The 27,146-nt window shown below is 28.9% G+C and overlaps 4 protein-coding genes and 2 pseudogenes across 8 annotated transcripts in view; 4 read left to right on the forward strand and 2 right to left on the reverse strand.

Annotated features, from left to right (window-relative positions):
• LOC145202058 (uncharacterized) overlaps positions 1 to 27,146 on the forward strand; it is a 177,452-nt gene that overhangs the window by 135,867 nt on the left and 14,439 nt on the right. The gene's annotated exons all lie outside the window — the stretch shown is intronic.
• LOC145180306 (glutaredoxin-3-like) lies at positions 452 to 17,649 on the reverse strand. Of its 4 annotated transcripts, none has more exons than XR_016450507.1 (15): positions 8,657 to 8,766; positions 8,370 to 8,467; positions 7,769 to 7,877; positions 7,528 to 7,602; positions 6,677 to 6,799; positions 5,826 to 5,910; positions 5,371 to 5,532; positions 3,604 to 3,693; positions 3,425 to 3,507; positions 3,239 to 3,300; positions 1,428 to 1,485; positions 1,235 to 1,287; positions 1,101 to 1,134; positions 916 to 1,008; positions 452 to 801 (listed from the first exon to the last, which is right to left on the reverse strand). XR_016450507.1 is itself a non-coding variant. In XM_090081030.1 (15 exons), exons 3-15 carry the CDS (start codon positions 8,435 to 8,437, stop codon positions 751 to 753), a joined length of 984 nt encoding a protein of 327 aa, XP_089937156.1. In that variant the 5' UTR covers positions 8,438 to 8,467; positions 17,377 to 17,441; positions 17,594 to 17,649; the 3' UTR covers positions 452 to 750. The 4 variants fall into 4 exon arrangements, 3 of the variants coding, with proteins under 3 accessions (XP_089937156.1, XP_089937158.1, XP_089937157.1); XM_090081030.1 differs by lacking the exons at positions 5,371 to 5,532; positions 8,657 to 8,766 and adding exons at positions 17,377 to 17,441; positions 17,594 to 17,649; XM_090081032.1 differs by lacking the exon at positions 5,371 to 5,532 and having other exon boundaries at positions 8,661 to 8,758.
• LOC145202059 (E3 ubiquitin-protein ligase RNF139-like) lies at positions 9,375 to 17,671 on the reverse strand. The gene is made up of 4 exons (XM_090081029.1): positions 17,594 to 17,671; positions 17,377 to 17,441; positions 14,808 to 14,954; positions 9,375 to 11,485 (listed from the first exon to the last, which is right to left on the reverse strand). The coding sequence occupies exons 3-4, from the start codon at positions 14,932 to 14,934 to the stop codon at positions 9,933 to 9,935; spliced, it is 1,680 nt and encodes a 559-aa protein (XP_089937155.1). The 5' UTR covers positions 14,935 to 14,954; positions 17,377 to 17,441; positions 17,594 to 17,671; the 3' UTR covers positions 9,375 to 9,932.
• Positions 20,395 to 21,983, forward strand: LOC149891096 (uncharacterized; the record flags this gene model as incomplete). Its single annotated transcript, XM_090082031.1, has 2 exons — positions 20,395 to 20,780; positions 20,956 to 21,983. Coding segments are annotated over exons 1-2 (1,191 nt in total), but the record flags the coding sequence as incomplete, so codon positions are not given.
• Positions 22,027 to 23,254, forward strand: LOC149891097 (uncharacterized; annotated as a pseudogene). The gene is made up of 2 exons (XR_016450775.1): positions 22,027 to 22,723; positions 22,850 to 23,254. The product of XR_016450775.1 is annotated as an uncharacterized LOC149891097 (transcript).
• LOC149891098 (uncharacterized) lies at positions 24,398 to 26,135 on the forward strand (annotated as a pseudogene).

Here is a 27,146-nt window from a genome sequence, read left to right on the forward strand (position 1 = left end):
ATCTCTTTATCACTGAGGGAAAGAAAAAAATATTTTAATGTACACAAACCATAAATTTCAGTCTTTTTTTACGTTTATCGCTTTGTTTTTAGTGCGAAAAATGCAGTTTCCGTAAAATAATTCACTAATCCAGAACCAATAACGATAAATTCTTCTATTATCTATTGCATCAATTCAGTTTGTCTTTTCGGCATTAAGTACAAAGTTCGACACAAATTACTTTAAAGATCATATTTAGAGATCCTTCAAATATTTAGCGATACTTCAAATAGTTAACGCGGAGTTTTAAAGTTTTGTATTCAAACTTACAACACGAAATTGTCCATGAAATAATTAGTTTTTTGTATTTATTGGTTACATATGTACCATTAATTTTATGGTTATGCGTAAGATGTCAAGAATTTTGGAACCACTAACTTGATTAATAAACTTCAATAAAGAAAATGTTGAATAACCGATTCTAATTTTATTTTTCTTCTTTGCTTATAAAAAGCTTTTTAAAAAACGCCTTCAAATTGAATGTTACAATAAAAGTAGTACGCTCTTCAAATACAAAACCAGAAAAACTTAAGAAAACTCTCGCGGGTTTCAAGCACACACTGGATTTTCAGGAAAACTCTCGTCGGTTTTGGTCTCTGTATATCATCATTATTAAAAAAAACTATATATAAGACTTTCTTTTTGATTTTGACTAGTACCATCAACGCGAGAGTCTCAATTATTTCTCTTTTTTTATCTAATAAAATACTTTCATGATGACGGACATAAGGTACTCTCTAGCTCACCACTGTCTCGCAATCCCTAAAGATAAGAGTATAAAAAACATTTTCTACATTAAAATAAAACCGCCTCAGTCTCATCGATCATTAAATAAAACTGAAGCTCACATCAAATTGACATTTTTATTTAATGTACCTTCATAATATCCAGACCACCAATGAACTCTCCACCAACATATATTTGAGGAAATGTTGGCCAGTCTGAAAAAGTTTTTAAACCTTGGCGAACCTAAAACGAAAATTTTTCAAAAAGTTAGTAAAAGAAAAGAATGTCGAGAAACTAGGTAACAAAAACAAAAAACAAAAGTCTCTATAGTCTACCTCCTCATTTTCCAAGATATCAAATGAATCAAATCTAAAAAAAGGTTAATTAAGGGTATGTATGTATAAACACACAAATACACACAGTAAATCTTTTATAAATTTATAACCAATTGATGATTAGATTCACTTACTTGAATGGTCGTAATACCTCCATTAGTTCTTTACTAAATTTGCAACGAGGATTCTATTTAAAAAGTATGAAATTCTTTTTAAGTACACATCATTTAATGAGATAAAACTTTTAATGTGGGAAGGCAGTTCAATAGCATGGTTTCAACATGCAACTGAATCGCTTCTTTAAAGCCAAATGTTTTAAAATTCTACCTCAGGACTACCCTTCATAAACACCATTATAGGAGCTCGTCTGACCAGTTTTGAAAGCCTGAAATTACAGGAACAATATTTAATATGTTACTACTAAAAATAAATAGACAAACAGGACTGACTGCGTTTCATATTTATCAAACTAATGCAGTAGTTGCCATTCCATCATTTACTTTTCAATTTAGATAAGCTATTCATGTTACATATTAATTATATTTATATGTGCAAAAGTTTCCGAACATTTTGAACTACGAGAAAAACTTTTAGTCCATATGTTCTTTGGTAAAATTAAATTACAACAATGTGGCATAGACTCAGTTAATTAATTAATACAAGCAGGTGGAATTTTATTCAGTTCTTCCTTCAATGAATTAAAATTTTATGTTCATATTTTGTAGCCATACCCTTTGCAGCGATAACAGCCGCACAAAGATCTGGCATTGACTTAATACAAGCAGGCGGAATTTTATCGAACTTTGATTAAGTAACGCGGCTTTATTTGAATATCTTTGATTTCGAACTTAATAACCTAGCCTTTCTCATAAGTATTTTTTTGGCATCAAGTATGGTAGATACCCAGCTTAAAAATCACATTTGAAGCAGAAAACCCTTGTTTCATTAACTTGAATATGTATTTGAATCCATTATTCAGTTGAAATCTCCAGCTCTTTGGCATATGATAACATACTGTTTTCTGAAACATCCTTGTAAATAGCAGCATTTTTATTTCCATTGATCTCAACCAATGGACTGACTCCTTGTGCAGAGAAAATTCAACAAACCATCAGTTCCTTCACCGTGTTTTCTTTAGAAAACTTTGTAAGAGTTTGGTCCGAATGTCATTTCTCGTACCAATAGTTCCTCATACAAATTGTCTACCGTCACTTCCAAAAAATTAAATTTAGATTCGTTTTAGAAAGCTATTTTTTTCCCACCTTGATTGTCCAATTTAGGTGATCAAGACGAATTTTGCTCGGGTCTTCTTATTTTTTTATTGATTAACGGGTTTTTTTAATACTATTCGTGTCACAGTACTTAGACTAACTTGAGCTAGATTTTTATCCTTTAGCTCGTGTGCCATTTCAGCAGCAGTTTTCTTGATACATCGTTCAAGGTTAATTAACCTGTCGAAAATAATGAAAGTGTTTCACGAGATTTTTTACTCTCACAAATTTAGATTTGCGCGTGTCGAGCTATTTTTTGCTCTTACGACCTTCCATGAACTAAATGCAAATATTCAACGCGCTATTAAATTCATCTCTGAACGTCCTACTGCGTCAATCAATAGTGTGTGAAGGGAGACTTTTGCACGTGTAAATGTAACAACTAAAATTATAAATACATTCGTAAACATTCATAATATTCTTTTGTTATATTATCATATTTCCTATATCTCATGCTAACATCTCATAATGATCATAAATCTTTAGCCTTTTAAAAACAAAATAAGAATACGAAATGTCACCGGCCGAAAATTTTGGCACGCCACTGTATATAAAAAAATATTCATAATACTTTATAGATCAACCTTTTTAAGTCGTCATTCACACTATTATCTTTTTTATTTACTTATCTATCTTTGCAACAAAAAAAGTTTATCTTCTAAGCACATGATGCCCATCAAAGATAAGGTCTAAAAAATGCTCTGCTTTTTCTTTAGACCACTTTTTTTTTTTAAATATTTAAGGAATTATCTTCCAAGGCGAATATTTCATTGGGAAGGCTTTTCCTGGGGTTCTACTTTTCTGGGTTGGATATTTCCTACTAATTTTTTGGGGGTTTACAATCTAAATTGGCGAAATAGCACTTACCGAGTATTTAGATCTTCGTTCTGAGACAATGTTTGAAGGAGTTCACCCGATTCTGCCAATTCCTTTAAAATTAACGCGATTTTAGTTGTAAAGAAATTAACGCTGTTTTAGTTGTATTAAAACATTTAAAAAAATCAAGGTGGTTATAAGCAAGTGAACACAAAAGTTTCTCCAATAAATGCACACCTTAACAATATCCAAACCTCCAATAAGCTCTCCATTGGCATATAATTGTGGGTAGGTAGGCCAATTTGAAAACTTCTTCAAACCTAGTACAGAAAAAGAATATTAAAAAAAAAAAACAATAAACATGAATTAAAAATTCAAATTTAGTAAATCACTAAAACTTTTGAAGGAAAATTTACCTTCTCGGACAGTATTATCAGTGAGAATGTCAAAAAATCCAAATTGAATTCCACTATTTCGAAGTATGGTAACAATTTCACGACTAAAGCCTAAAACAATTACAAAATTTACTTTTTATCTGCTTTCTCATTAAAGTTTTTAGGCTAAATACTTTAACTATATACACATTGTAACAGGACACACTGTAATTAAACAATTTAAGATACACTATATTTTAAAACTTCTAGAACAGAAAATAATGAGTTTTAAATTATACACACTATTTACTTACATATTTTAAGTAACTACACACAATTTTACTAATTTGAAAGAAAAGATTATAGTTAAATACATATTAAGGATATTAAGATCAAAGCACCAAGTTTTGATTTGAGTAACTAAATCAGCATTTGTTTTTAATTTTTTGTAAAAAAAAAAATCACTAAAAAAACATCACAACAGGAAAATCAAAAAAAAAAAACTTTAAAATAATTTATAAGAAATAAGAACCTAAAGTTTTTTTTTGCAAAGAAGACAACAGCTCTTAAGTGTTTTTTGTTTTATTATTTTACTGAAAGGATTTTTCTTGTAAAAAAAAAAAAAAAAAAAAAAAAAAAAAAAAAATCTTTTTCTAACATATTTTATTTTGCAATTCTACTTTAGTTAAAATCTTTTGTTTACAACTCTTTTTAAGTATAAATAAGTATAAATTTAAAAACATTTACTCACTTTATTAAAAACTGAAAAAAATTAAAAAAATTAAAATTAAAATCTTTGAACTTTAATTTCTATCAAAAACAAACAAATACATGAGGCATCTGAATAAGCTTCTGCCTTTTTATAATCAATATTGCAATTAGTATTAACTATGTGGTAATTACATTGGTACCACTTTAACTGATAGTATTATAAATAAGCTTTTGATAGTATCTGACTTTCAGATTATCACTCAACAAGTGTTCATGTTATTATATTATTTATGTCAACTTATGTGCCAACAAATTAACATTTGCTGGATCAATATTTATTGCACTGCCCTTTGTTGCATAAAGGTACTGCTCAAACCTATCATGTACTTGTCAATGTTTTTAGTGACAATGCTACATTCAAGGGAAATTGTAGAGAATAGTCTAACAATTTAGAAAAAATGGTTTTGATGAAAGACAAAGAACACCCTGGGGCACCAACAAGTATCAAAGTTGAAGAATTAGAATTGTCATTCAATGCAGATCATGCTAAACACTTAAAGAAATCTTAAATTCATTATATAAAAATCAACTTTAAATATTGTCTAAAAGTGATGGGATTAATTCACAAGCTTGGAAATTCACTATCACATGACTAGAAGAAAAGAAACATTTAAAGGCAGTTATCAATGTGCAAACTGTTGTTTCAAAGACATGAAAGAAAGTCATATTTGCAAAGAATTCTAATTGGAGATGAGAAATGGATTCATTACAATAACCTTAAAAGAAATAAATCCTGGGTGAAATTTAGGCAGCCATCTTCATCAATGGTAAAGAGGAATATTCATAGGTGTAAAGTTATGCTGTGTATATGGTGGAATTAAAAATGCCTGATCTATTATGAGCTATTTAAATACAATGAAAATACCACTCCTGTTAACTATTAAGAATAATAAGTCAATTTAAGTGATCCATTAAAAGAAAAACTTTCTGAATATGTCAACAAACACAACAAGGTGATCTTTCAACATGATAATGCTAGAACACAAATTGCTTAATTGGTTAAAGAACAGATAAAACTACTTAAGTGGGATGTATTACCCCATCTGCCATTTTTAGTTTTGAGCTACCATTTATTTTGATTGATGTAGCATGGCCTTTCAAACTAGAACTGCAATTCTTATGAAGACATCAAAAAATGAATAGATGGATGGATAGCTTCAAAAGAAATCGATTTCTTCTGTAGTGGAATCCATTTGTAACCTGAAAGATGAGAAAATGTTATAGCGAACAATGGAAAATACTTTGAATAAACATCAGTTATGTCTTCATTAAACAAAATATCTTTTATTTTACATAAAAAAACAACAGAAACTTATTCAAGTACCCAATAAGTAATTGAAAACAGTGACTTATTTTCTAAAAAGATAAATAATTTTTTCTATTTATTTAAAAGTGAAGTCTAAAAAAGTGAAGTAAAAAAAACACTAACATCCCACAAAAATATATTAAAATAATACTTAATTTTATTCAAGAAGACCAACTGGTGATCTTACCGCACTGAGGAGAATCAGGTTCTCCCTTCATAAAAAGCATGTAAGGTGACTGATTAATCAATTTTTTCAATCGTTCTTCTAAGCTCTGTACAATAAGAATAATAGTGCAAAAAATATATATATTTCTGGAATAAATCACAATCCAATCTAAAAAACTGAAAATAGGGGTCAATTTAATTTAAATCAATAGTTAATTACTATTAATAGCTATAGTTATTTTAGCAGTAAATATCATTCAGAGCCTTTAATACTAACTTTATTAAGATACACAGAAGAGTCCAATGGTTCTAAGGTGGAAAGACTTGATAAAATAAGTCAATGCCTTATTTGCATATATAGAGTAAAATCGGGTCAAACCAATCATACTATTTTTTTGATCACTGATCGAAAAATTTAAGTATAACCGGACTTGATAGGAATATTTAAAAAATAAAAACACCAGAAGAAAGAGAATCATCTCTTCTATTCAAATGTGTCAAAATAAAATCCAAGTCATTTTTCAGTCAGTTTATTTTTATAAAAGTTTAAGAGTCGCAAAAATTTGCTTTTTTCTATTATTTGCTATCGTAATAATTTGGGAACCATAATTCGTTTAAAAATAATTTTAAAAAAAAAATTTACCTCTATCTTGTAGAAAATTTAATTTTAATACCGATTACATAACTTTTTTTTCGTTTTATAATTAAAAATTAGACAAAAAAGTCAGAAAAATTAATATTAAACTTTTTCTGGTAAAACTTTTTTTTTTCTTCTAGTTTTCATATTTTCAAATACAATTAAAAAAAAAAAAAAAAAAATTAATAAATAATGTGCTTGTTGGTATATATCAATTATCTATTACAAACAATTACCAAGGAAACAGGAGTAACAATCGGAACAACAACAGGGGTGACAAGTGATGTCACATGATGTTTAACTTTCTTTGTTAAACTTGCTGCATCAGCACCTTCAATTTTTTCAACAACCTTTGAATTCTAAATTGGACATGAATTTATTTTCAATTAGTAAAATAAAAACTTCAATATACCATGTGTTGCATAAGTCACTTTTAAAAAAATCTATTTTACTTTTCCAAATATTTACTTAATCAAACAAATCTGAATGATAAATAAACATCATAGGAATGAGATTTGTAAATAATCGATTTAACTGCCATCAAGTACGGAACCACATGATGCTGTAACATAGACAGATAGCTGTCACCATCAATAGTCCTGGTTTTGATGAGAAATGGTAGAATGATAATTTTGCCAGAAAAACCTATCCACACACACAACTTTGGTGAACTAATGGCACAACTGTAAGGATATCACCCCAAATAAAGGCACTCTTGGTGTAAACAGATCCATCTAGATGGAAATACCCCTCGTCTATAAACAAAACATTTTACAAAAGGTTTAGATTATTCAACTGGTTTTCTAAAAACCATGTAGCAAATTCCTCCCCTTTTGGATAATCATCTAGCTACAATTTATGGCACACTGACATGCAAAATCTAGTAGTTTATATAAAAACCATAACCAATAATAATGAAGATAAAATATGATTGCTTCATAAGAAATATATATTTTTGCATATTACATAGGTTTAGTTTTTGTAGTGAATGAGACACACTGTATATAACATTATATGCTATTACATTAATATTATTGTTCAACAATAGATATACCTTCAGTGGAATAAATGTTTTCAAAAAATATACCTTTAGTATTATAAATGTTGGTACACATTCAACTTGATAATGTTGAGTAACATCAGCTAACTCTTCTGCTTCTATCTAAAGTATTTATCAAAATTACAAATGGGTAAAAAGAACTTAATTTTATAAACAGGTATTTTGATAATGGTCTGGAAATTTTTCTGACCATTTAAATTCAATCAACAACTATTAACATTAATCATCCAAAAATTAGGATACTTCCTATGTTTATAAGATTACTTACTCTTACAAAGACTGCATGCTGAAACTCTTTAGCTAGCTGAGTTAAAACTTCATTCATTTGCATGCATTCAGTTGCCCACTCAGTTTCAAAATGTATAACAACAATTTGACTAAAAAAATATGATTAGAGTAACAAAAAAAAACAACCTTTCTACATTCAAATAGCAAATTTTAATAACTAAACAATTATTAAAATAAAAAAAGTACAAAAGTAACCATTGAAATTATCAAATATTAAAAAATCACATTCCAATTACCTTTATAGGAAACAATTTATCATCTTGTAATATGTATATATATATATATATATATATATATATATATATATTACTAAAACTATTGTTTTTAAAAAATGAATTTGTGTAACCTAACAGTTGTAATAACTACACATAAAAAAACACATAAAAAATGGAAGTAGTTTTTAGGTACTTAATGCATCTTAAAATAACAAACAACATTTCCAAACTTTGTATTTAGAACATTTGGTTCTTTACTTATTAAAGATGAACTCTGGATCCTTTTAAAAAGCAAATAAGATGTAAATGAGTTCAATTACATACAATAAAGAGAAATTTGTTACTCAATATGTTTATATACATTACCTGCCTGCTGATAGAAGTATATTTTTCAAGGAGGACTCATCACGGCATATATGTAAATTTTCACCCATCTTTAAAAATGTTATATATGAACTTTATGACTAAACAGAAATTCTCTTGTTATAAAAAGCTCTTTATTGTTTTGTATACATGTATGTATGTATGTATGTATGTATGTATGTATGTATGTATGTATGTATGTATGTATGTATGTATGTATGTATGTATGTATGTATGTATGTATGTATGTATGTATGCATAGCTAAATGCATATATGCATATATACATACATACACATGCAAATTTGTTACTTCCTTCCCCCTCTGTGTTGTTGACTTGTCTCTTCATTATATTTTTGATTACAAATGAAAATAAAATTCATAGTTAAGCAACTGAAAAGTGTATGCATCAAAAAATCTTATATAAAACTAAAAAATCAAGTTAAATTATACAAGATTGCCAAAAAAATCTCTGTTTAAAGACACATAATTTCTGTACAAAAAATTGCAAAATTTGCAAGAAATTCCAACTTTTGAAATACAGATAAACCATAGATCTAATGGTGTTATTCTGATAAAAGTTATCCTTTTCAAAAATACAGTTTTTTAAATAGTTTTATGAACAGCTTCCTACATATTTTTCTTATTACTTAATGTTCATAGATATTTAATTTAAATAAAAATTGCTACAAAGCATATTGAACATACATTACACTTGAAATAACAAAATGTATGAATTATGTAATGTGCATTTTAAACATTTATCTACATTTGCAGAATTGGTAAGATACTACTGATTTGTAAGATATTAAATTTTATCTAAAATATAACCTCATACTTATAACACATTAAATATCCAGCATGTGTTAAAATTTCTAAAACAATGTTACAAAATGTTAAAAGAACTTTAAATGTAGTTTTTATCAAATCATGTTAATCTCAGCATAGATGCTTTACTCATGCCCCTATTTCAATGCTTATGTCTCCAATGTAGAAATAATTGTAAACATTTCAAGACATAAAATGTCATGCTTCTTATATAAGTCATTCACACATTACATTTTTAGATGACAATTTACAATCCCATTTAAGTAGTACATTCTAAAATAGATTTTTTTTTATAAATTAATTTTACAATAGAATTTAAATAGCTTAAATAAATGGCTAAATATTACAATTAGGATATGAAAGTACAAAATAAATCAATACTAAAATACTACTCATTCAAATAAATTTTTTAACATTTAAAAAATACCATAAACAATCATTCAATAAGTGTAAAAGAATTAAAATGTTTATTTCTTCATTTACTTCACTATGTATTGGTACCAAATTCAAAAAAATACCAGGTAAGGAAGAAACCAGGTAGGGAAGAAACTCATTATAAATTTTATTCATCCAGTCATCAAAGCATTTAAGAGATTCCTATGCAAGAAAAAATTCTTAAAAATATTTTAACTTTATATAGAAATAGTAACATGATGATTGCTGCTACTAGTTCAGAATCATTTTTTATGTTAATTCAGTAAATAAAGATTTTTGAAAGCTTCAGTAAATCTTCAAAAAATCAGGTAGAACCTTGAAGAATAGTTGCATGGCACATAGGACATTTGTTTTGTACATTTAACCATTTTTTCAAACAAAATAAATGGAATAAATGATTGCAGGGTGTAACTTTGGCTGATGTCATTTTATCTAAACATATTGGACAAACTTCTCCATCAGCTTCTAATCTTAAGGAGCTTGCCTGCGGCAAAATATTTAACTTCTTATTGACAAGATGCCGAAGTTGCAAACTCTGCCAGCCTTCTTTTAACGAGAGATAGACATTGACATAAAGATGCAAAATTACCATAATAATTTGAAAAATGGTCCATTTTGAAGTGGTATCTAATATACGGTATCCAAGAATAAGAACAATAAGAACAAACTCAAATGACCTACAGCCCCCTTTAATAAAGTAGACATAGTCATCTAATTGTTCCCATATTTCTCCAGTCCTTGCATCATACATGTACAGGAAATACAAAATTAGAGCACTTATTATTTGAGCAACAGTAATCAAATTTGGTATACTGAATGGGATACGCTCTCTTAAACTATATAACTGAAAACCAAGGTAAAGAGAGAGAAAAATTAAAACCATGCAAGACATTACCAAACAGACATGTCTTTTTTGGCTGTGAACAACTGATCCTCCATTTAATGATAACAAATATGGCTCAATAACTTCAAATATAGATCGAACTAATGCTGATACTAGTATCAAAATAATGAGTTCCATAAGAACAATACGCTTTGATGGGTCAACAGTAGTTAGATTAGTATACAAACTCAAGAATAAAAATCCAATACTTTCTCTCAAACCAGTAGGACGATTTAAAGTATCTTCTACAAAAGTGTGATTGTCAGCAACACATTTTTGCACGCCTTTGAGAATAATTTTAACAACATGCTGAAGTATGTGACATAAAGATAAAATCTTTATAAACGAGTTACATGAGTAAGCGCTGCATGCCAAGATAAAGGAAAAGTCAAAAGGTTCATCTATAAATATAGTAAAAACAACTAACTGATAGTTCCATATTATAAACCAAAATAATGATAAAACTGCGTGCATCTGTAACCTTCTCCAATGCAAGACAAACAAAACAAAAGCACCATATATTCGAAAACGCAATGTTATAACTTGTATTTGATAAGTTACCAGCTCAATAAATTGCAATACAAAATAATAGCAAGTTTGCAATACTGTGTATACTAACAAACCAAACGCTATACAAGTTAAAATAGGAACTCTTTCATTTTTATGATAGACATGTTCTTCAATAACAGGAATGAGAGCAAATGCTGCAGCTAAAGGTTTAATAGAACGGAATGATATCGCATACAATAAATTGAAAATAACATATATTATCCATGAGGCAGCAAAAGATGGAATGTAAGTATTAATCTGTTGCGGTAAACTATGACTACCAAAGAATGTTGTTAATGTTATTGGAGTTGAACAAATATTAAGGTACAATACTGCAAACAAATGCAAAAGAAAAATCCCAAAATGATAAACGCGAAATAGCTGCTCAGCTGATGATACTAGAGTGCAGCAGCAAACTGTGATAGCTGAAATAAAATAGGTATAAAATCATTATTGTATATTTGAAACGGAAACTAGTATTTAGAAATTTTAAATTGGGGTTAAGATTTCTGGAAATCTTAACCATAACTGTTATTTATATAGCATACATTAACTTGCATAAAACTATATTTAGTCTTTAAAATCAAGAGCATTTTCTTTGTCATTAAATTGAATTTTTTTCATTATTTATATTCAAATTCATCTAAATTGATTTGGTTAACATTGATATCAGTCATCAAAAGTCAATAAAAGCTTATATTCTACTTTATCAAGTTTTTACAATTATTTCAACTTCAGAGTATAATAAAAGTTTTTAAATTCTCAGTATTTTACTCAGAAGTGCAAAAAGAACTTCAAAAATTCAACTGAGAAATATTTTTGATTAAAATCAAAAAAAGGTGTAATAAATACTTGCTACCAATCAAATAATAGGAAATAAAAGGATATGTGTCAAAAGAAAATTCAACTTATTTTAGGAACATGCAAACTCTTAATTACACAATCATTTAAACAAAGTAATCCAATAATTTAAACCCTCACAGAGAAAAACCATTTTGAGTGAGTAAATACTGTTGTAGGTTTCCCATGGGAGTATTCATGTTTAAAGTAGGGATGACACATTTGTGTATATAGTAATATCAAGTAATATTTATATCAAGTAATATATTCAAGTAATTGTTATACTTTATATTACATTATAGTTTTATACTTATAAATGCTAAAATGCAGGCATTGCAGCAAGATATTTGATTGTCACAAACTAAATGTGCTGAAACTTCAAATTTTTTTTTATTAAGGAGCTTAGATCATAAAGATCCCAACACAAATTTTTTTTGTAAAAGATCTCATCTTTTTTTCATAAAGATTCATAAAGATTTTACAATATTATGAAAAAAAGATCAAATCTTGACACAAAAATGATAAATTTAACAATCAACAACACTGGAAAATTTTTATCAGGTTCTTTTAAGAAACAGGCTATAATAACTTTGCTTTTTTATTCACATCAAGTTCTAAAGAAGCTTGATAGTAGGCATCACACATAGGTCAATTACAATTGTAATTGAATTGTAATTAATTACAGTTTACTGAAATAATTGTAATTGTTAAACTTTAAATACAATTAAAAGTAACTTTAAATTCCTTGTTGTAATTGAGATCTTGTAATTAGCCAATTATGTTTTGAAAATACTTTGTTTAATTTTGGTGATTGAATTCATGAATTTTTTTTTTTTTTTTTTCTTAATTACCATACTAATTCCTGCAGGTCGTTTTGAATTGGCTTTTGATCCAAACTCCTTAGAACTATTTCCTCTTCATGTTTTGATTTTCAGATGTTTACAAATTCCATGAGTGTTTTAATAGTGATCAATAATTAAAAGTAGTCCTGCAGCAATTTTGGAATTTTTTGAACGGTTAGAAAGTAGAACTGTTGATAATAGTAATGCTAAATATTTTACTCAAAGATGGCAACATAAAATCTGGGTACACATTTGCAAGTATGTATTGTAAATATAATCAGTGTATAAGCATTTATGGCTAGTATTTTATGAACATTGCATGCACAGTTTAAAAGTTTTCCTGCATGGCTCTATGTATTTGAGTTCAATTCTACCACATAAAAAGTTATGATGCCCAAATTTAAAATCAGCCAAAACTGTGCTGTCTATATCAGTATCATTGCTGTCTATATCAGCGTCGAAAAGATATTCACCGCAGCCAGCAAGATCTCTCAACCAGAAAAAACATATGATTTCAGACAAAATTCAAAGCCTTATTTTCATTAAATGCAACAAATACTTGTGATAATGTTCAAAGTCCTAAACACTGAACAATAACAAGTCTTAAAAGTGTAAACTGCTATGTAAAGAACATTTTCTAGTCAATCAAATCAAATGTCCCCTACAGTCATGGAGATTTTGTTAGTTTTTGGTTGTAACTTTAATAAATGTGAAAGTGCTGGTGAGCATTAACACATTACATTTGGTTGAAGTCTTTGTAATTGTAAATTAATTGACTTTTGATAGCTATAATTGAAATTGACACATCAGCTAGGAAACATAATTGTGTTGACTCATTTTGCAAATAATTATAATTTAATTGAAACTGAGTTGATATTTGACCCACATCTGATAAATATTCAGTCGCCAATACAATATCATCTAACTATGACATGTTGTTCATATGTTGTTTGTATCCCAAGATTCTTCTTTAAAAAAATCAAATGTAGATAAAGATTCAAGGTTTTCTTTTTTGAAAACCTTTCAAATCTGGGAATCAAAAATTCCTTCTTTAAGTCTCTCTGATCTTTGGAAAATTTTTTTTTATATACTTAAATCCTTCTTTATCTTAACCATTGGTTTTACAAAAAAAAATATTTAAGCCTACTTTAAAGTGGAGAGGTAAATATACTTTATAAGGTTGACCAAAGTTGTCACTGTGCACAAAGTTATTGAAATTATTATTTGAATAATTAATAGGTAGAGTAATTACCATAATTTTAGAAAAGAAATATAAGCATTTTACATTTTTGAACTGACCAATAGTGTACCAACCCATTTAAACAAAAATTACTACTTCTTTTAGAGCACAAAATCTCCCTCTGTATACTGTTGTTAGATTTAAAAAAATAGCAAGAGGTTGAATACAACTAGTACATCCTTGTGGTTTAGTAATGTGGTCAAGCAATATTTTTCTTTTTTTTTCCTTTCCCTCTTTATATAAAATGTTTTGGCGTCTTCTGTTTAGTGTACTTGATATCAAGATTCCAGAAAAAGTAGTTTTAGGTTTTACCATTGTTCATTTATCATTTACTCTTCAATCTGTAGCAATTTGTGACTGTTTTCACTTTTGTCACTCACTTAGTGCTCAAACACAGGGTAACCACAACATTGTAAGTTGTATGGAGCGTTTTCAATGAGATAAAGATGCACCCATACTTACTTTTTAACACTGTTAAATAAACATGCAAGCAATGTTTGATAAATATTTGCAATATTTTGATGTGAAAATAAGAGTTTAAATTTAAATTGCTCTTGATTTTTACAAAAAATTGAGAGTATTAAATAGATAATATCTTTTTCAGAATTAAAGATCATGGTTAGTTTATGTTTTATGTAAATAAATTTATAAAAAAAGCCAAAAATACCCAAACCAAAGATTAAATTTTTGATATATGATGACTGGTAATCATACACAACAGAATTAATGATGCTTACTTTTATTTAATGGGATAGTTATAGATCTCAATATGTAAATAAGTTTATAAATAAAAAAAATTACAAAAGAATTTCTTGCTTAATCTACCTAGTATTTGAAATATAAATGATAGAATCCATGAAAAAGGAAAAACAGTTTGAGCAAAACTCAGTGAATAATCAAGTAGAAAGACCACTGGAACTCGAAGGACAACCTCCAGCAATTTGTATGACATTGCCAATTAATAATCAATCCCTAAAATAAATTTATTAAAATGTTTTTAATACTTAATATCAACTTTAAAACAAATCTTTAAACAAATCTTTAAACAAATATATGTACATATAAATTAACATAAATTCAAACTAATCTATAAATGGATTTATCAATAGAACAGTTCAGAAATCCTCCTTTCTTTAAAAAAAAAATGTTATATTAAAGACAAACTGAAAAATATATTTTTATTAATTCATTAATCATGATCATTACACAGTGACTTGGATCTTATAGTTTCACACCTGACCAGTAAGATATAAATAAACATTTTCATAATGCTCTAATAAGCATATAAGAAATCATTTAAACAAAAATGTTAGAGTCTTGCTAACAGTATTTTCATAAAAAAATTGCTAAATTAAATCATTTTTATTTATGAATAAACTATTCAAAGCTACATGAAAAAGGAACCAATATAGGTATTACTTTTTTTTATTTAAAAGAAAGTTTGATTTGAAGTAAGCCTTTCATCAAAATATCATATAAAACGAATCCTTAAATTCCAAACTTTAAGAATATAAAATATTAATGTAAACCAAAATAAGTGCAATATTCCAAGTCCCACTATGTAAGAGTACTGGTTTACTCAACCTGTATTTTTTTCAAAAACCTAATCTAATATGATTGAATCAGCCACACAACTTTACAAACTGTAATACATAACAGCTCATACACTTTTCAGAATCTGTTTATTATCATTATTATTATTATTATTATTATTATTATTATTATTATTATTATTATTATTATTATTATTATTATTATTATTATTATTATTATTATTATTGAAAATCTGTTTACAAGAAAGTTGCTTTTCCTGATTGTTACTTCAAAGTTGCTTTCATCACTAAAAATCACTTGCTTTAACTTTTCCATAAACCAAACAACTCTCCCTCTTTTAACATCATCCTAATCAATTAAGCATACCATGGGAGTCAGAAGTCAGATTTTTGACAATTCTATTATTGTTTCAGAAAAGAAAGTTGATATTCCTTAGCGGCAAGATTCTAAAATAATTTAGTGAAAGGTTAGGGTGAGTTGTGTGAGAAATTTAATTGCAATTAATATCAAATAAGTTTGGGAGCATAAGAACTTTTTATATAAACTTTGTGTACTTTTTAAGCAGTTAATCTTGTTGTTATTTAGAAGTATTAGGGAGAAATTTTATGGAACTCAGCTAGTGATTTCTTACAATAGTATATACCACAAAATAAATATTAAAATTAATGTAAAATATATTAAATAAAAATTTGAATAGAAGAATTTGGATATTTTATGTTTTAAAAAAAGCATTTCAAGAACAGTGACATAAATACTTTAAGAAATTTAGTTAATTGGTCAGTGAATCACTACATAGTTACAAGTATATATACTTAGACCAGTTTATCTCTGATTGAACTAACTGCTAACTTTTGGTTAAGTTTTAAGGCTAAAATTTGCAATATGACTTGAAAACAAAGAGGTTAACAGCCCCAAATATTGCTCAAATGTAAGGGATGAAGTCAACAACAACAGGAGGAAATATTCCTGGATTGTTCATCTCTACAAAAAATATGGATTTCTTTACAAGAACAGAATACAAAAAAAAAAGCAGACAGATACAACTAGAGACTGCGCTCAGCTTTTTAGTGGGTTTGGAATTTTTTGCATAGCCTGAAAGTACTGAATACTGTGATGTAAAGCAAAAGGCATCACTTTGCAGATGGTTTATGATTTCATAAAATGTGCAGTAAAAATAGCAAAATATATAGTTAGCCAGCTATAAATTTTATATTAAGTCATGAACTGTCCTTATCAACTGGTGAAAAACACTAAATATCGCTCCCAAAGTGTTATGAGACAGCCTGAACTAAATATACAAATTTTTTTCTAAGTAAAATGTTTTTTGCTATTTCTCTATCACTTACTATCTATCAATTAGTTTATTTGGTCAACAACCTTTCAATTATTCTCAATATCTTTAAATCTTCTAAAATTCTTAAACATGAATAAAGTCAAAGTTGATATTTTTATACAAAAAAATTAGCAAATTTGATAAAATAGTTATCTAAATTAGTTGGTTTGAGAAGAGAATTCAAACAGAAAACAATTTTTAACTGTATATTTATTTTTTAACTATTTTTTCTGGTGTTTTTTTTTTAATACTATCAAGTGATTTCAAAAACTCGAATCATATATAAAAAAAAGTAAATTAGTGAACTTTTTATGGTCATATGGTTATCTTTATTGTCACATGGTTATTTTTATTACAACATTCTGAAAAAAAACTGTAGTCTTAAGATTTACACAAATAGACATAAAGATAATATGTTCACATATAAAACAACAGAGATCACTTTTGAGAATTATATGTATATTGAGTTACAGCAAACAGAAATAAGTTGTTCCTATCATATTATACCTGGAAGACATTTGACATAAAAACTTTTCATTTATGAGTGATGATTTTCCTTCTCTTGGTTTTTTCTAAAGTTTAAAAAGTGGTTATTTAAGAGCTGCATATTCAAACTGTTTATGGCATATATAAATAGAACATTAAGTTCTATTTATACTAATGTAACCTATGAAACTCGATATTTAAAGAGCTTTTTTTCCAAATGTAATCTTTTTGTTTATACCTAACACAACAACATCCAAGAGAGTTTTCAGTGAGTACATATGCGTGTCAGGAGATTTCTCAGGGAAAGTCTGAATGCAAAAATCCATAATGGTTGCCTATTAAACTTTACGGTACCGTGGAAACATTCGAGTTAGGGATGGCACTTTTACTTACTTTTTTTTTACTTACTCAAGTAAGTAAGCATTTATGAAAAAGTAAATTACGTATATAATTGTAAGCGTTCAAAAAAAAGCTGAAATTTACTTTTAAAAGTAATTTACTTTTCTAAAACAAATTTTATTTTGTAAAGAAAGATGAATTTATTTTCAAATTTAAGTTATATATAAGTAGATTATATAAAAAAGTAATTTACATTTACTTGTAAAATTGAGTTACATGGAAAAGTAATTTACTTTTACATTTAAAAGTTAATTACTTTTTTAAAATTGCATTACATAATATAATTTTACCTCGAAATGTAACTTACTTTTACATTTAAAAAGAATTTATCTTTAAAAAAATTATATTACAGTAAAAAAAAAAAACGTTTTAAAATACATTATAAAAAAGTTACATGCAATCGAATGTAAATAAAATTTACTTATATAATTAGTTTTCCTAAGTAGACATGTGTTATTTTATAACTAAAATGAAATGGCTATTTAAAGTAAATTACATAAAATTACTTTTGATTACTTAAATTTACATTTTAAGTAACTTTTAGTTACAATTAAAAGTAATCTATACTTAAAAAGTAAGTAAATTTACTTTTGGTTAACATTTTCTCTGAAAGGATATTGTATGAGAGAGTGAAATGCAGTGAAATAAAACTTGTAGTAAAGCATAGTTAATTTAATTTGGGGCAACAACTGGTCTGAACGGATTAAGACTTTTTTCCCTGTGCACCTTTAAAATATCAATAATCGACTCCGATCCATGATTATATTGGCAATTAAAGCCATTCCTAGCGCCGGAACAATATCTCATTTGCTTTGTAACCATTTTTAGACCCTGGTTAAAAAAAAAGTTTAATTCCTGGCCAACATGGAAATACTTTACCAGTCTTAGTCTGGAACAGTTATCTTTTTAAAAATTTTCAATCACGGAACGTATGGAATTCAGACGGTATCAAGAAAAATATCCTCCATAAAAAAACCTCCCAGGAAAAATGCCTAAATAGTTTTTTTTTATATACCTAGATACGCTTTACTGTCATTTTATCATTGTATTAGCTTTTTTCCTGATACCGCTTTTAATGTCTAAATTTTTAAAATTGATTTGTCGCTTTTTTATTTTTGTTTTATCGACTGATATTTTAGAATTAGTGCAGCGGAGTTTACATATACATCGACAGATTGATAGGGAGAACATGCACGAAATAGTACGCACAACAACTGACGGTTAGGACTTGGGGGAGGCAATCTTTTAACTTAATCAAAAGTTTTTTTGGGGGGGAGGAGGGGGGATTTTTTCCCGAGGAATTTTTTGTCAGGGAGATATTTGGTTGGGGCTTCTCTCTTGAACCAATTTAGAAATACAGTACAATCTCTCTAATTCGAGCTTCATGGGGAAAAATAAAAATTCGGATTAGAGAGATTGTACTGTAGCCTAAACATAGTAGTAAGGAGAAGACGTATTTACCCTTGGAGACACCCATTTAGGAAAAAGAGATTCTTTGAAAGACAAATTTATGAGTAGCTTTTTTTAAGGTTTTATGTATAAATGTTTTTATTATCTGAAAATTAAGGAGGGACACTAAATATAATAAGGGCATAGAAAAACAGATTATAATAAGGCTATTAAAACTGGCCAGCATTTTAGCTTGCTCGCAACATAAATAAATTTTTTGGAGAGATAACTAATATCATATCGACAAAATGATAATAGTGATCTCTCCAAAAAATCTCCCTTTACAAATTTTCTTGTTCATTTATACCGGATAGTTTTCCAAAAATATCCCTCAAATATCGCCATTAAAAACCGCTTCAACATTTTTATCATTTTCACAGGTAATAAATATTGAAATTGTGAAATCTGTAACGCCGTTGAAATCTATAACGCCGTTCGTGCTCTTTCCGTAACGGAATTACAATTATAAAGTTAAAAACTTTTTATGTTAAGGTATATATATATATATATGTATGTATGTATGTATGTATGTATGTATGTATGTATGTATGTATGTATGTATGTATGTATGTATGTATGTATGTATGTATGTATGTATGTATGTATGTATGTATGTATGTATGTATGTATGTATGTATGTATGTATGTATGTATGTATGTATGTATGTATGTATGTATGTATGTATGTATGTATGTATGTATGTATGTATGTATGTATGTATGTATGTATGTATGTATGTATGTATGTATGTATGTATGTATGTATGTATGTATGTATGTATGTATGTATGTATGTATGTATGTATATATGTATGTATGTATGTATGTATGTATGTATGTATGTATGTATGTATGTTTTGTTGGCGCATAGGAAAAAAGATTTTTTTGACAACCAATTTAGTGAACGAGAAATATCTGCTTCGACAACTTTTTACTTATTCGGTTTCGGCCAAAATTTCTGTTCAAACCACTACCGAAATGAGCCGAAACTTTTGTGAGGAGATTTTTTTAAGTTTAGATAACTTGTTCTTAATTTAGTGTGATCATGATGATTTCCTAATTGTAATCGTTTGTGGGTAAACCAATTTTTAATTACGACAGTTGTAGCAATTTTAATTGAAATTACGTTACATAACTGATTCAAGTTACTATTCTCAAATCATTCCTTCAACTTCAAATATCAAAATTTTTTCACATGTTCCACTTTTTCTTTAATTATGTTACAAACTTATCGTTTAATTACCTTATGTTCCATAAATCCAACTACTCTGTGTGAGACTTCAAAACCATAAAAATGATTGAGGAAACTAATTAAATTAAATTACTATCAGGGTCTTTATTTACGATTTGAATCTGAGACTTCTCGTAAACAAGGCAAGCACCATATTAATTTTGTTTAATTTTTTCGACAAAAATGACTGGAAAAAAAGAAAAAAAAAGAAAATTATCTAAAAGACCTTCATTTGGAACGCAAAACTTTATCAACATACATCGCCAGAAATGTTTGTCTTTATCTGAAACAAACACGCCAACTGTTGAAGCAAGACGCCTATCTGGTGACAATATTACATATTCAGGTATGTTTGTAAATTTTATTTAAATATTAAGATGAACTTGCGAATGAATATAGAAAGGTCAAAGAAAGTAAATGACCCAGAATAACTACTTGCTGTACAGTCATGTATTTGTATTAGTCTTTAATTTGCGTTGATACTTGAAATATATTTTTATAAACTATTGATTGTGCTGTAGGTTCAAACTCTGATACCGACGATGATCAAGTTATAAAATCAGTCCGTAAAATAAAAGCATTACCTATTAAGACCCTGTTTTCATTTGTTGCCAACACAAATAAGTATGTTTGTTTGATGTGCCCGGAGAATGGAAACCTTGTGTGTGGACCTGAACCAAATCTGCGAAAACATATTTTCCATGTTCATAAAAAATCTGAGTACCTTTACGATTCTCAAAAAAAATTACTCATTCAAGATAAATTAGTTAGGATGCAGAACAAAGATGAAATAGATGAAGCCGTAATAAATTACATTATTCAAGATGGCCGTCCTTTTAACGATTTTCATAAACCTGGTATGCAACGCCTTCTAAACATTCTTGCTCCACTTTACAAACCGCCTCATCTAAAGACAATAGCAAAGCGATTGAGAAAGCAATACTATCAATACAAGAACGATCTTAAAGCTAAACTTAAGTCAGTTACCCATATTGCTCTAGCAACCGATTTGTGGAAAAATAGGGTTGGATCCTATTGGCTTTGCATAACAGCGCATTATTTAACAAAGAAATACAAATCAAGTATAGTTTGCTTTCGTAGATTTTACGGAAGACAATTAAGTAGTAGACTTACAGCATTTATGCAAAAAGAAATTACTAAACTTGAAATTGGTACTAAAGTTATTTCAATAACAACAGACAATGCTGAAGACATTAAAAAGGCGATGGGATCTATAGCTTTACGGCTTTCATGCGTTTGTTATAACTTAAATCTCGTTTTAAATCATGGAATAAAATTGTGGGCCAAACCATCACAGAACTTATTAGATGGCACATCAGATATTGACGAGGATCTTATTTATTACAATAACTACAATGAAAGCGATATCGAGTCTAATGAAAACATATCGTCGGACGAACAGCTTGAAATGCACGATGTAAACAATCAAGTAGAAAATGCGTGTACTTATGACGCGGAAAACCTGAGCTCGGATGATGATAAAAGTAGCGAGGAGGAAAAAGCATCAACAGATGAAACTGTTAATCAATTATTTAACTTTTCATCCATCATTTTATTTGGGTTAAGAAAAACTTTAGCTCTCGTTAAAAGGTCTTCAATATTGCAGTCATTTGTTTTTGATGAGGTTAAGAAAGAGGGGCTAAAAATAAATAACTTATCATCAGATTTTCATGTACGTTGGAACTCAACTTTTTTAATGATCAGTAAGATAATTAAAGCTAAAAATGTTTATAATAAAATTACTATAGATCCTGGTACTATCAATGGGTTAACAGAAAAACAAGTTAGTAAACTCAAGAAATTAAATCTGTTATCAGAAGATTGGAAGTTCCTAGAAATTTTACACTATAATCTTGCGCCATTCTTTGAAGCAACTACACTTCTCTCCACTAGAAATTTTCCAACACTTTCGTCGGCCAAATTTGTTCAAAATGCGTTAATGAACTTTCTTGAAAATGAATCTTCAGCTAAATGTTTTTTTATCGCAATCGTCTTCTTTGGTCGAGAAAGAAAACATGTTACGAAGCAGTCTTCTCCGGTTTATGAAGGTATACTTTATTGAAAAGATATCTCCAAAACAAAAGTTACAAACTTTGCTGGCATGTTTCTTTGATCCGAGAACTAACGAGTATCTTACAGAAGAAGAATATCAGGAAGCAGAAAGTAAACTGTTGAAAACATTTTCGAATACAATGCTCCGACAATATCTTCGAAGGTCAACGTTTATAAACACTTGTTTGCAAAATGACCAAAACCAGCCGAGAAGTGGTTAGTTATAAAATATTATTTGTTTTTAAATTTAAATATATTTAAACTTATGTAAATAATTTTTTAAAGTGCTTTTATAAAAAGATTTGCATATTGACAAATATTATTACTCATTTTCATTTTTAGAAGAGACAGATTCAGTAGTTCGATTCGAACTTCAAGATTCACCTGAACAATCTGTGAACCACAAAAATGCATTTGCTAAACTTGCAACATTGTGCGGTGTCAATCTAAGCATAGAAAAAACACAATCAAAGCGAAATATCAAAGAAGAGTTATCTTTTTTCAATAACGCTTTAAAACAAAAAAATTGGAAGTTTGATGAATTTTGGTACAAATATTAAAAAAGATATTCCAATGTTCGCCTCTAAAGCAAGAGTGGTTTGTACTTCGCCTGCTAGTTCGGTAGGGCCAGAATCCTCATTAAGTGTTGCTATTTTTATTCATCGAAAAGAAAGATGTAACATGAGCTCAAGAAACTTACGTTACTCAATTCTACTGAAAGAGAAGATTTCGTTAAACTTACTTTAAAACTTGATATTTCATGTAACTCAGAACGGAAGTAATTCGCTTATATAGTTTGCATTTTATATTTTTCATATTTTTTATATTTCACTTATGTAGTTTGCATTTTATATTTTTATATTATGATGATGTGGAAGAAATTTTATACATTTTATTATGAAATATGTCTTTTAAAAGTGCCAATGCGGGGTTCGGCGATTTGAGAAACCAAAAAAATTGAGCGATTACTTTAACACATTATAGCGTCTGTTTTAACTATTAGTTTTTGTTTTTTTTAACATATTGTTTATGTAGTTCCTAAACATTTTAGCATTTGAAAACAGGGCCGTGGTTAGGCTCCCCCACACCCCAGCGATTTATGGGGCTGTTTTTTTAACAAAAGGAGCTTTTTTTTTTTTAAGTTGTACCTAATAAGGGATATTTTTTGAAGATTTATTTGGCCATAATACTACGGGTTTATAAAATATGTTTCAAATGGGACTCAGTGATATGGTTAATTGCTGCCTTTTTCTTGCTTTAGCGATTGATTTTGTTTATATAATTGTACATTGTTTATATTCTTAAACAAAAGCAATCTAATCTTACTTCGTTTTTAATTTGCTTTAAAAGTGTCAAAATTTTAGTTGTAATTTGTTTTAAAACACTGACTAGTTTTTTGTTTTTGTTTCAGACTTTTCATGCAACTAGAATAAATTGGTCTGCATTTTACAATCATTTTCAAAATTTCGAATTAACATTCAGCGCGGTTCATGTTAATAGCGTTAAAGTGGTTGTTGTTATTCAGCGTGGTTGATAACAACAACCAAGATGACCAAAATGAAAATTATTTGGGTGCATAAACCTTTACTAGAAAGTCTATCGGCCTCCCATGCCCCTGACGGAAATCGTTTTTAATCAAATAAATTATACTTGATTAATAATTTTTGCAAAACTTTTTGAAAGGTCCATGTCGCACCCTAAACATATTTGATAATGCGTTAAACGAATTATGAAATATGTTTAGGGACGTTAGAGTTGATAAACGGCTTTAATTGAATTTTTTCCAATAACTAAAGTTTTCACAAAAACTGAATATTCTATTTCCTAAATAGAATTTATTTTTTGCGACAGAATTGCTTACTGTCATTATCAGTGTTGAGTATTTTAAAAAGTATTTTAAATGAAAGTATTTAAAATACTATTTAAAATACTTTTGTATTATTTTTATTTTTATTTGAAATGGTTTTATTCATTAGTATTTTCAATTTTATTTCAAATACTTTTCAAGGCTATTTTTTATTTTGTTTAAAACACAAAATACAAAATACTTTTCCACCAACAGCAAATTAATTAAAACTTGGTTTCCAAAAGTTCTTTGGCTGGATTGAGCTGCCTTGGACCACCCTTGGTAATGGTAATTTGTTATTTAATTACTATATTAGAGGGAACCAATCTACCAAAAATTCAAAATGGACTGAAATTGTAGAAAACGACTGAAATTGTAGAAAATGAAAATGCTGAGAGTGAACAAGCCGTCCCTGCCATACTTTGATGGAAAATTTTTCAAAATTATATCTAAAAGTAAAACTACAGGGGGTGTTAAAATTATTGCACAGTGTATGTTATGTGTTGGCAAAAAAACCTACAGTGGTTCACTGAAAGCAACTTCTAATTTTACTCAACATCTTCAGGTATGTATATAACTACAAAAACACTATATTATATTGCGCACTAAACAGTAAAAACGATAAACACATAAAGCAATGCTACAACATAACACAAATAAATGCAATAATCTCGGTTGATTGACTGTTGTTGTTGTTGTTGTTGCAGAATGCTCATGGCAAAAAGCGAATCGAGGAATACAAGCAGCACAAGGTTTAAGTTGCAAAACAGCGTAAGCGCTCGGTAGCTGAGATGGAATCTGGAGTTGGAGGTGGACCTTCTGTCGAATCTGGTCCTGCTTCTAAGAAGTTGAAACAAATACATATTATGCCTCGAAATCAAACATCCATTTCACAGGATGAAGTTGACAAGCTTATTGCTGACTACGTTGTGAAGGAAATGCGCCCCTTGATCACAGTGGAAAAGCCGGCGTTTAAAAATTTGATCCACGGACTCAATCGCAATGTCAGTATACCTTGTCGCAAAACATTAGGCAAGCGATTAAACGCCCGTTTGCAAAAAATGCGTGATGATAAAAGAACAGTCTTCAGTAAAGTACCATTTGTTTGTACAACAGCTGACATTTGGTCAGTGAACCAAAAGAGCTACTTAGGAATGACAGCTAACTATATTGATATTAGTACTGAATGCTCAGTATCACGCATATCTGTTGCTCTTTCCTGTCAATGTTTTTTTGGAAGTCATACTTACGACTCAGTGGCTGCAATGATCTCAAAAATTCATAATGATTATGGGTTACACGTGGAAAAAATTACAGCAACAGTAACAGATAATGCCTCTAATTTCAGCAAAGCCTTCCGAGAATATTTTGTAGATACTAGCAGTACTGCATCTGGTTCAGGGATCTCTGCAACTGCTGAAGAACAAATTCAGGAAACAGGAACTGGTGATGATGATGAAGCAGAAAATTCCGACAATGATGTTGAAAAAGCGGACATGACTGCAGTCCTAAATTTACCAGTTAGCGAAGACACGGATGATGATACTGAAGTTGTTCTGCCTCACCATGAAGCTTGCAATAGTCACTCTCTCAGCCTCACATCAACTACTGATGCAGATAAAGCATGTGATTCTGATGCTAATTTCAAACGTCTTTATCGAGCTGCATTGGCCAAGTGTACCAGCATTTGGAATTTGCTTCATAGAAGTTCCAAGGCATTGGATGCTGTGAAAAAAATTATCGCAAGGGCAATACTGATACCAGTCCCTACACGATGGAACTCCCGGCATGATGCATTGAAATGCATTCTCCAGTTGCAAGATAAGCTTGGAGAAATATGCGACGTTTTGAAGTTGCCAAAGTTCAAAAAGAAGGAGTTAGAATGTCTAGAAGAGTATGTAATGATAATGGGTCCTATTGCTGTTGCCATTGACAGGTTACAAAGTGACAATGTGTACTTTGGCGATGTATTTCCGACGCTGCACACTGTACAGCAGAAGTTGCAGGACCTGCAGCAGAAATCACTGAAGCATGCTAAGAAATTTGCAGAATCTATGCTTACAAGCTTGAAAACAAGACTTGAGGTTCATCTATCATTTTCTGAACATAATGCCAGCAGGATAGTTGCAGCAGTATTGCATCCCTACTTCAAAATGAGATGGGTTCCGGGTGATAAAAAAGATTTCTGTCGTGATCTCTTCGTTCGTGCAGCTAAGTCTCAGCAACAACAGTTGTTGGACAGAGCTAATACTATTTCTGACCCTGACCCACTTCCAGGTACTCAATCAGCTAGTGGCATTGGCATGAGTGATGATTTTTTCTCGTTTAGCGAAATTAACATTGCAGAACAAACAACAGTCAACAACGAATGTTTATTGTACTTAAGCGACTCTGATACGGATTTTAAAATCTTGGCAAAATATGAAGTTATAAAACACGTATTTGTGAGGTACAATACGACCTTACCTTCATCCGCACCTGTTGAGCGGTTATTTAGCACCGCTGGACAAATTCAGACGCCACGAAGGAACTGTCTTAGTGATGCAACACTCGAAAAACTGTTACTTTTAAAGGCCAATAAATATTGATTTAAAGGTTAAATTATGTCAATAAAGTTGTGATGTACGATTCGAGTCGCTACAGTTCCAGTATTTTGTATTTTGTATTTAAAATAGTTTTATAATGTATTTTTATTTGAAATACTTTCCTTGTATTTTATTTTTATTTTCATTTCAAATACTTTTTAGGTAGAATATTTTATTTTTATTTCAAATACTTTTAAAAAGTATTTTG

The sequence above is a fragment of the Hydra viridissima genome, unplaced genomic scaffold (assembly GCF_058129835.1).
Source record: "Hydra viridissima isolate aposymbiotic clone 2 unplaced genomic scaffold, HvirCarnegie_v1 scaffold_3, whole genome shotgun sequence".
NCBI lineage: Eukaryota > Metazoa > Cnidaria > Hydrozoa > Anthoathecata > Hydridae > Hydra > Hydra viridissima.

Coding starts and splice junctions, on each gene's coding strand:
- LOC145180306 (XM_090081030.1), bottom strand. CDS start 8,437: ATGGGTGAAAATTTACATATATGCCGTGATGAGTCCTCCTTGAAAAAT. Junction 3,508..3,603: donor TGATAATACTGTCCGAGAAG/GTAAATTTTCCT, acceptor TTTCTGTACTAG/GTTTGAAGAAGTTTTCAAAT. Junction 1,288..1,427: donor TTATGAAGGGTAGTCCTGAG/GTAGAATTTTAA, acceptor CTTTTTAAATAG/AATCCTCGTTGCAAATTTAG.
- LOC145202059 (XM_090081029.1), bottom strand. CDS start 14,934: ATGTCATACAAATTGCTGGAGGTTGTCCTTCGAGTTCCAGTGGTCTTT. Junction 11,486..14,807: donor ATTTATATTTCAAATACTAG/GTAGATTAAGCA, acceptor ATTTTATTTCAG/CTATCACAGTTTGCTGCTGC.